This window comes from Zootoca vivipara, chromosome 16 (assembly GCF_965207765.1).
Source record: "Zootoca vivipara chromosome 16, rZooViv2.hap1.1, whole genome shotgun sequence".
In the NCBI taxonomy this organism is placed as follows: Eukaryota; Metazoa; Chordata; class Lepidosauria; order Squamata; family Lacertidae; genus Zootoca; species Zootoca vivipara.
The window spans coordinates 2,001,006-2,009,050 of record NC_142599.1 but is presented as its reverse complement, the minus strand read 5'-3'; the positions used below and the strand labels follow the sequence as shown (position 1 = coordinate 2,009,050).

Below are 8,045 nucleotides of genomic sequence, written 5' to 3'. Positions count from 1 at the left end.
TTTTCCCTCTCTCCCTGGGCCATTTTTCCCTCTCTCCCTGGGCTTTTGACGAGTTGGTTGCAATACCATCAAATAAATGATATATTCTCAAAAGATAAAAAGATTGGTTTTGAGGAGAGAAGGTCCAAATTTCAAATGGAGTTGCTAGAAGGCAGAATAAAATTGTTGTCTAAAATGTATAATTTGTTGTTAGAATGGTATACTAAAGATGAATTGACAAAAGAGGTAATGATAAAATGGGCAAAAGATTTTGGGCATAATATTGAATATGATGCGTGGTTGAAACTATGGAATCAAACATTAAAATTTACAGCATGTACCGCCTTGAAAGAGAATGTTTGGAAGATGATGTATAGATGGCATTTAACCCCAGTGAAATTAGCTAAAATGTATAGAATGAGTAATAGAATGTGCTGGAAATGCAATGAAAAGGAAGGGGATTTTTATCATATGTGGTGGAAATGTGAAAAGGTTAAAGAATTTTGGGAAATGATATATAATGAACCGAAAAAGATTTTTAAATATACCTTTCCCGAAAAACCAGAAGCATTTTTGTTAGGAATGATAGGTCAAGAGATAACCAAGGAGGACAATACTTTATTTCTGTATGCGACAACCGCGGCGAGGACATTATTAGCCCAAAAATGGAAGACTCAGGACTTACCGACAATTGGAGAGTGGCAGACAAAGATGATGGACTATGCAGAATTAGCGAGACTGACTAGCAGGATTCGAAACCAGAGGGAAACAAGGTTTCTAAGAGACTGGAGTAAATTTGTGGACTATATGGAAAAGAACTGTAGAAGCTTAAAGACACTTGCAGGCTTGAAATAAATCCTACGAATTGACTTTAAGGAGTAGATATAATGGAACTGCGAGATAAGAACTGATTAGAAAACCTATTGAGGTGAGGGAGGGAAGTCAAGCTCGGCGGAGCATTTTTAATAGAAAATTGTGAGAAGAGTAAAAAGAGTGATGTATGTATTGTGTTGTTATGAATGTTTGTTTGTTTTGTTTAATGTCTTTAAATGTGTTTAATTGGAAAATTTAATAAATCGTTATAAAATAAGGAAGGTGGTGGACAACCTTCCTTGGAGGTTTTTTAAGCAGAGGTTGGAGGTCCATCTGTCATGGATGCTTTAGCTGAGATTCCTGCATTGCAGGGGGTGGAATAGATGGCCCCTGGGGTCCCTTCCAACTCTACACTTTATGCTTTATAAATTGCCTTTTAAAAAACTGTCTCAGATTGATTTACAGATGATTAAAAATATGAAAACAACAAATACAGTTAAAACAAGACCAAAGCTCTAAGAAGTAGACACTCAAAAATGTCTTCAACTGTTTACAGAAAGTGCAGGTAGTGCATGTGTGTTATATCTTGACAGGAATGGTGTTCCACTGAACAGGGGCAGCAGACATGGGCGTACCCAGGATCAAAACTAGGGGGGGGGGCAAGGGGAGGGGCCAAGGCACGGAAGGGGAGGGGCCACAAAGTGGGCGGGAACGGCAAACTCGCGCTCCGCCGGGCTATGCCCCTCCCTAGAAGCAGGGCTGGTGGGCGGAGGCGGAGCCCAGCCCAGCGGAGCGCGAGTTCAGCGTTCCTGCCCGCCGCGCCGCGCTCTCTGGTTCCCCGCCGCGCTTGGCCTTGCCAGAGGGCGCGACGGGGAGCTGGAGGGAGGGCGCAGCGCGGCGGGCGGGAACGGCGAACTCGCGCTCCGCCGGGCTGTGCCCCTCCCTAAAAGCAGGGCTGGTGGGCGGAGGCGGAGCCCAGCCCAGCGGAGCGCGAGTTCGGCGTTCCCGCCCACCGCGCCGCGCTCCCTGGTTCCCCGCGCTTGGCCTTGCCTGAGGGCACGCCGGGGAGCTGGAGGGAGGGTGCGGCGCGGCGCGGCAGGAATGGCGAACTTGCGCTCCGCCGGGCTGTGCTCCGCCTCTGCCCACCAGCCCTGCTTCTAGAGTAGGGCAGCTGCCCTAACTTGCCCCATGGTGGGTACGCCCTTGGCAGCAGCCATGCTAAACTTCCTGCTCTGAGTTACTGAGGAGCTTTGGTGCTTGCAGGAGAGACTTTTCTGCAGACCACAGCAATCTACTGGGTATAAAGCAGTCTCTCAGGTAACCTGGTCCTGAGCTGTATAGGGCCTTATCGACTGGCGCAAACACACTGAACTTGGCCTTGCTGTAGATTGGCAGTCAGTGCGAATCCTGAAAGGAAGCTGACATTGATGGAAGCAGAGGTTCCAGGGCAGCTTCATGGCTTGTGAGGAGAGAAGGCTGGAGGTTAGACTTAGAGCATAGTGGTGCAACCTTGAAAAGCTCTTGCACATTTTACTTTTTCATCACAAGTGTTGGAAATGGTTTTTAAAAAGAAAAGAAGATAGCTTTGAACACCTATGAAGCACCTGTGAACTCCTTTGGAAAACAATTTAACATTGTGCTTTACTTGTGCTGCTTGGGGAGCACGATGACAACAACCAGGTCGTTTTGGGTTCGTCCAGCGGTTAGCACGCTTCATGTTGAAATATGCATGCAGTAGGTTGGGGGGCATCCATCAGACACAGACACCACCTGTTGCGACAGGCTAACACAGCAACTGGCACAAATCCCCTTTTGCCTACCAAATCTGTGGTCTGTTGAGAATGGTGGAAGAGCCTTGTTTTTAATGTTGTTGAAAATCAATGCAGCATTTTTAGTGGCAATGAAACAAACCCTGCAGAATATTAAGATACAGCAGAGGGGAGGGGAGGGGAGGGCACAGTCTCTTCATGGTGGTCAGGCTACAAAATACCCGGAGCACCCTGTTGTGAGAATTTTAAGGTTTATATGTTCATAGATGTACCAAGCAAACATGTGCAAGAGGGCAGTCCTGTGGGAAATGAAAAAAAGCCTCCCCATTGTCTCTCTGCTCACAGATCCTGCCTTAAGGGCACATTTAAGGTGTGAATATGGTAGCTTGTCACCTGGCTCAGGAACTCAGTAATTATCATTACAAAAAGACTGGCCAGGCTCCCCACCGTGATCCAACATTAACGAGTAAGCTAGGCAGATTTCTCGATTTCTCACACCTCTTCTTTGATGTAGGTGTGACGTGGGGGGGGGGGGTCTTGGGCTACACCCATTCTGTGATGTATGGCGGATGCTTCTGGGGGTGGACTGGAGGAGGGAATTTTCAAAGTTCTATATATGGGGAGGGAGGCGCTTTGTTCAGGGTCCTTCTCTTCTCTTGTGCAGCAGATTGTTTTATTTTCTTGGCAAATAAACCGCGGGCAACTAGCCTTGCTTTTCCTCTACCTTGGCTTGGTCTCTGTTTTGCACTATCGAAGAGGGGTGATTAATTTCGCCCGATCTCTTCGGAGGTTTGGACTCCCTACCGGGGTAGGACCCTTTTAAACAGGCAAGAAAGCCTTTTAAAATTTAAGAAGTGGGCAATTAGCCAGCATGAAAGGTGTGCCCAGCAATTGCCAATGTGCCAACGGTACCTCTATGAAAGGTTTCAGGAACTAACCCCTCAAAAGCAGCTGGGATAGCTCAGTTGATGGAACATGAGGCTTTTAATCTCAGGGTCATAGGTTCGAGTGCCACCTTGGGCAAATAAATCCTGCCTTGCAGGGGGTTGGACTAGATGACCCATGTGGTCCCTTCTAACTTTGCAATTCTATGATTCTATGAAAAATCCTCGGTGCTCTTCCTGCTCAGCTCCTGCTGGTGCAGGCTCTGCCTCTCCCACATTGAACATGCCCCTATTTCACTGAATGCCAGGATTGGACACCCACGACATAGCAACATAAACAACATAATGCAAATGCATACATGTTTTGTGCTGTGCTGTGCACCCACAGCAGCCATTTTGTGACTGGCGCCCATGGATTTGCAGCACAGTGCCCACTCTGAGTGAACACACAGGTAATGTCAGCTCTACAAACTTGCTCAGGATGCCCTCAAGCCCATCATCCAAGTCATTGATAAAGATGTTGAATAAGACTGGGCCCAAGACAGAGCCCTGTGGCATCCCACTAGTCACTTCTCTCCAGGATGAAGAGCCATTGATGAGCACCCTTTGGGGTCTGTCAGCCAGCCAGTTACAAATCCACTGAATGGTAGCATTGTCTGCCCTGAAAGAAAATGTTTTGAAGATGATGTATAGATGGTATTTAACACCAGTAAAATTGGCTAAGATGTATAGGATGAGTAGTAAAACATGCTGGAAATGTAAAGAGAAGGATGCTGAATTTTATCATATGTGGTGGACATGTGAAAAAATCAAAAGATTTTGGGAAATGATATATAATGAACTGAAAAAGATTTTTAAATATACCTTTCCCTAAAAACCTGAAGCTTTTCTATTACAGGAGATTGTGAAAGAAGATAAAGTATTATTTATGTATGCGACAACCGCGGCTAGGACTTTGTTAGCCCAAAAATGGAAAACTCAGGAGTTACCAACGATTGAAGAGTGGCAGACAAAAATGATGGACTATGCAGAATTAGCAAGACTGACTAGAAGGATCCGAAACCAGGGAGAGTCAAAGTTCCAAAAGGATTGGAGTAAATTTGTGGATTATATGGAGAAGAACTGTAGAAGTTTAAAGACACTTGCAGGACTGAAATAAATCCTACGAATTGACTTTAGATAGAAGGAATAAAGAAACTGCAAGACAGGAATGGACAAAAAAACCGATTGGGGGGAGGGAGGGAAGTCAAAGCTCGGCAGAGCAAACAAAAGTGTAATAATTGATAAGATGTTTAGAAGAACCTAACAAGGCTACTCACTGCATACTGTCAGTGTTATCTTCTCAGTCATGTAGAATGTTCTTCCAATGGAGATTTAGCAGGCACTTTCTGTATTAATCTTTAAATGTTTGCTGAAAACTTTTCTATAATGTCAGGGCTTGTGCAGACAAATAAGAAAAAATATTCCTGTAATAAGTTGGCTGCTTGATATGTGATTTCAGTTTTTATGAGGTTTTGTAATTATACAGCACTTACCCATCCCAAAACTGTGATTTATAAGCATTTCCAGCGGCGTAAGGAGCCGCTCAGTCACCCGAGGCGGCAACCCGTTCTGGAGCTTGCTTTGCTTCTTCCTGAAAAGGCGCTCCGGAGCAGGTTGCCGCCGCCTGCGCTAAACATTTGTTAACTACCATGTGGCAATATCGCCACCCAGTGGCCAAGTGTAGCGTCACTCCACTGCACATGTACTGTACGGAGCGGGTTGCTGGCTGCGGTGCTTGAGTGCCATGATCCTCTGTGATCCCGGTGCTCAAGTGCCAGTGACGACAAACCACGAGCAAGCTGCGGAGCGCGTTGCCGGCGGTGGTGGCAGGATCCTCGGCGATCCTCAGCGCTCTGCAGCTCACCTGCTCGGCGCGCGCTTTGCTTGTTCCTGGGCGAGGATCAGGCCAGGGAGGGGCCTCCGCGATGGTGGTTCGTGTTGCGGCGAGGCAGCGGCAGCCGCCGGAGGTGGGGAGGCGGCACTGCCCCCCTCAGAGGGGAGCTCGGGGCGGCCCTCCCCCACCACCACCCCTTGTTACACCCCTGAGCATTTCTATAATCAAATAACATTTTCTCATCATTTACAAAATCTTACCCCCACCACACATGCAAATATTGTTTTGACAGGCCAAGACTAAAATGCTTCTCTCCCTCTTCCCCCCTTCACAACCCTGCACTGACACAGTAAGAGACCACCTTAATGAAAGACTCACAAATACTTTATTTTTTTCTCTTGAAAAAAGACACACATCTGGAATATTCTCTGTATACTATGGCATGGGAAATATGATGAAATGGTGTTTGGCAACAGTTGTTAAAAACAGGTCCTTTCCAGTAACAAAGCTGGGATAAAGTGGCAAGTCTTAGAAGTCTGAAACTGGAAACACTTTGGTGGTGGTGAGCTAAGTCAAGGATACTGTGCCACTTTGGTCCCCAGAATAATCTTAAAATAAAGGCACTTTCCCTTCTGTCACCCCAAAATTAGCACCAAGTGTTACAACCCTCAGCAGCCCTGAAGTGGAGAAGAACTGAGTGTTTCTTCTGTAAAATGTAGTTTGTGCGTGCGCAAGCAAGGAAGTATGCATCATGTTTCCAGCTGGGTTTAAACATACAAGAATGACAACAGCATTTAATTGCTTGTGGAGTGAAAGGTGTTGTGCTTAGGATAAAATCAGAGGGAGACTCTGACACAGATGCAAATTCCATCCTGCTCTCCAAACCCACCCCACTTTAATTCTTATGTGAAACTTTTGATAGGTTGTAATGGGAAGGTGGTGCTGTTGGAGTGAAGGCACTAAAATCTCAGGGCATGGAGATAACCACCCTTATTTTTTCAAAGGGGTCAGCTTTCAGGAAAGCTACTGTAGTGCAAGAAGAGAAGAACCATGTGCACCTACCACTCTTCCAGAGTCAGGTGGAAATACACCTGAGTTTGTTCTGCTGGGCCCACCCACACCCAGGCCACATATATTGGTAAAAGCTCATTAAGGATCCTTGGTGAAGAGGAACAGAGGTATCAAGTATCAGGAAAAAATGCTGGAGTGAACTGTGTTTGAGTCCTTTTGCAGAAGAGGCGTAGTTTCCGACTCCTGAATTTGGCCATTTGGTACATTTGGCACCTGTGGAGTCTTTGCTCGAGCATCTCTCTGAAAGAAGCAAGAAAAGTCTAGTTAGAACCTGGACTATCAGAAAGGAGAGTTTGCATGTGCTTCAGTTGGGCTGACCCTTCTTATAAATCCTGGTGTGGAGAGTCAGCTCAAGTCTTATACAGTGGAACCTCGGTTCCCAAGCGCCTCCGTTATCATACATTTCAGCTCCCGAATGCCAAAAACCCAGAAGTAAATGCTTCTGTTTTCAAACATGCGACGCGGCTTCCACTGAGTGCAAAAAGCTATTGCAACCAATGCAGTACCTTGGTTTTTGAACATTTTGGAAGCCGAACGGGCTTCCGGAAGAGATTTTGTTCGAGAACCGAGGTACCACTGTATCTGGCCTGCTTCACATGCAACACTAACAGCACAGCTAACTAAATGTTCATGTGCAAGAGCCTCAGGCTTGTGCACTTTTCGTTCCTCTGCAGTGTGGCTATGAGCTATCACTTCCATTTTAAACCAACCATAGTTTAGGGTTGTGTCCAGACACTGTGATTAATTTTAATTCTGTTTTTTTGAAACAACAACATGCCAGCTTCAAAGACCACAGTTTTGAAATTTGCTTGTTTCAGATGTTCTGAACTACAATTCCAACCATGCCTAGTCAGCGTAGCCAGTAGTAAGAGATGATAGGAGTTGTCATCCAAAATTTCTGGAGGGCACCAGGGTGGAAAAGGCTGAAGTAACCCATAGCTGACTAGCCTTGTCTCGCCCAGGTTTGGACATAATGCTAAGCTGCAGCTAAACACAGAAACGAAAGTTTCCAGTTTCCACCTAGCCATGCTGGAAGAGAAGAAAGGGGAAGAGTAGCCAAACCATAGTTCAGTGTTACATCCAAACACAGCTTCAATCTTTTACCACACAGAGGTGACTGAAGTTTCCCCTCACATTACCAACCTTTACCACACAAGGGCACATTTGAGCAAGATATTGTTGCGGCAGAATTGATATATCCCTCCATCAGGCTAATTTCCATTTGTGTAAGAATATGCAAACTGCACAAATATCTAAGGCTCACATTACCTTCGCACCTGGTCAGAATGAACCAACAGCTTTATCTGTTTCGCTGTCCTATATTTCATCTTTCCAATAATGCTAGAATTTGGGATTGCCTAATAAAGCCAAATGGCAGTAATTCCAGACAGAACAAGAGTAGGCAACTTCTTAGCACAATACATACCTGATAAGATTCACCGTTGTAAGATAATGGACCTTGTTTAGATGGCATTTTAAAAAATGAGGCAAATTCCTGGAGAAGAAATCTTAGCAAGGCTCTTGGTAACTAAAACAAAAACCCCCAAGTTGGAAGGCAGATAGCTTCAAAATACACCGTCAAAAAGAACGTGGACTAGGATGTCTGATCCGGAATGTATTTCTTACATTGGAATTATAGCAAAAAGTTACTCC

General features: G+C 45.5%; 1 protein-coding gene across 4 annotated transcripts in view; it reads right to left on the bottom strand.

Annotated features, from left to right (window-relative positions):
* Positions 1-5,687: 5,687 nt before the first annotated feature.
* The window catches only part of SCARB1 (scavenger receptor class B member 1), a 50,147-nt gene continuing 47,789 nt past the window's right edge, over positions 5,688-8,045 (bottom strand). For 3 of the 4 annotated variants that reach the window (XM_035097617.3, XM_035097619.3, XM_035097618.3), the window contains one exon: positions 5,688-6,632. Coding sequence is in view for 2 of the 4 variants with exons in the window: in XM_035097618.3 (XP_034953509.1) it covers positions 6,510-6,632 (123 nt within the window). In the remaining 2 variants the exon portion in view is untranslated. Of the gene's footprint in view, positions 6,633-7,161; positions 7,921-8,045 lie in introns of those variants that run through there. The other variant, XM_088659347.1, reaches the window with a different exon arrangement.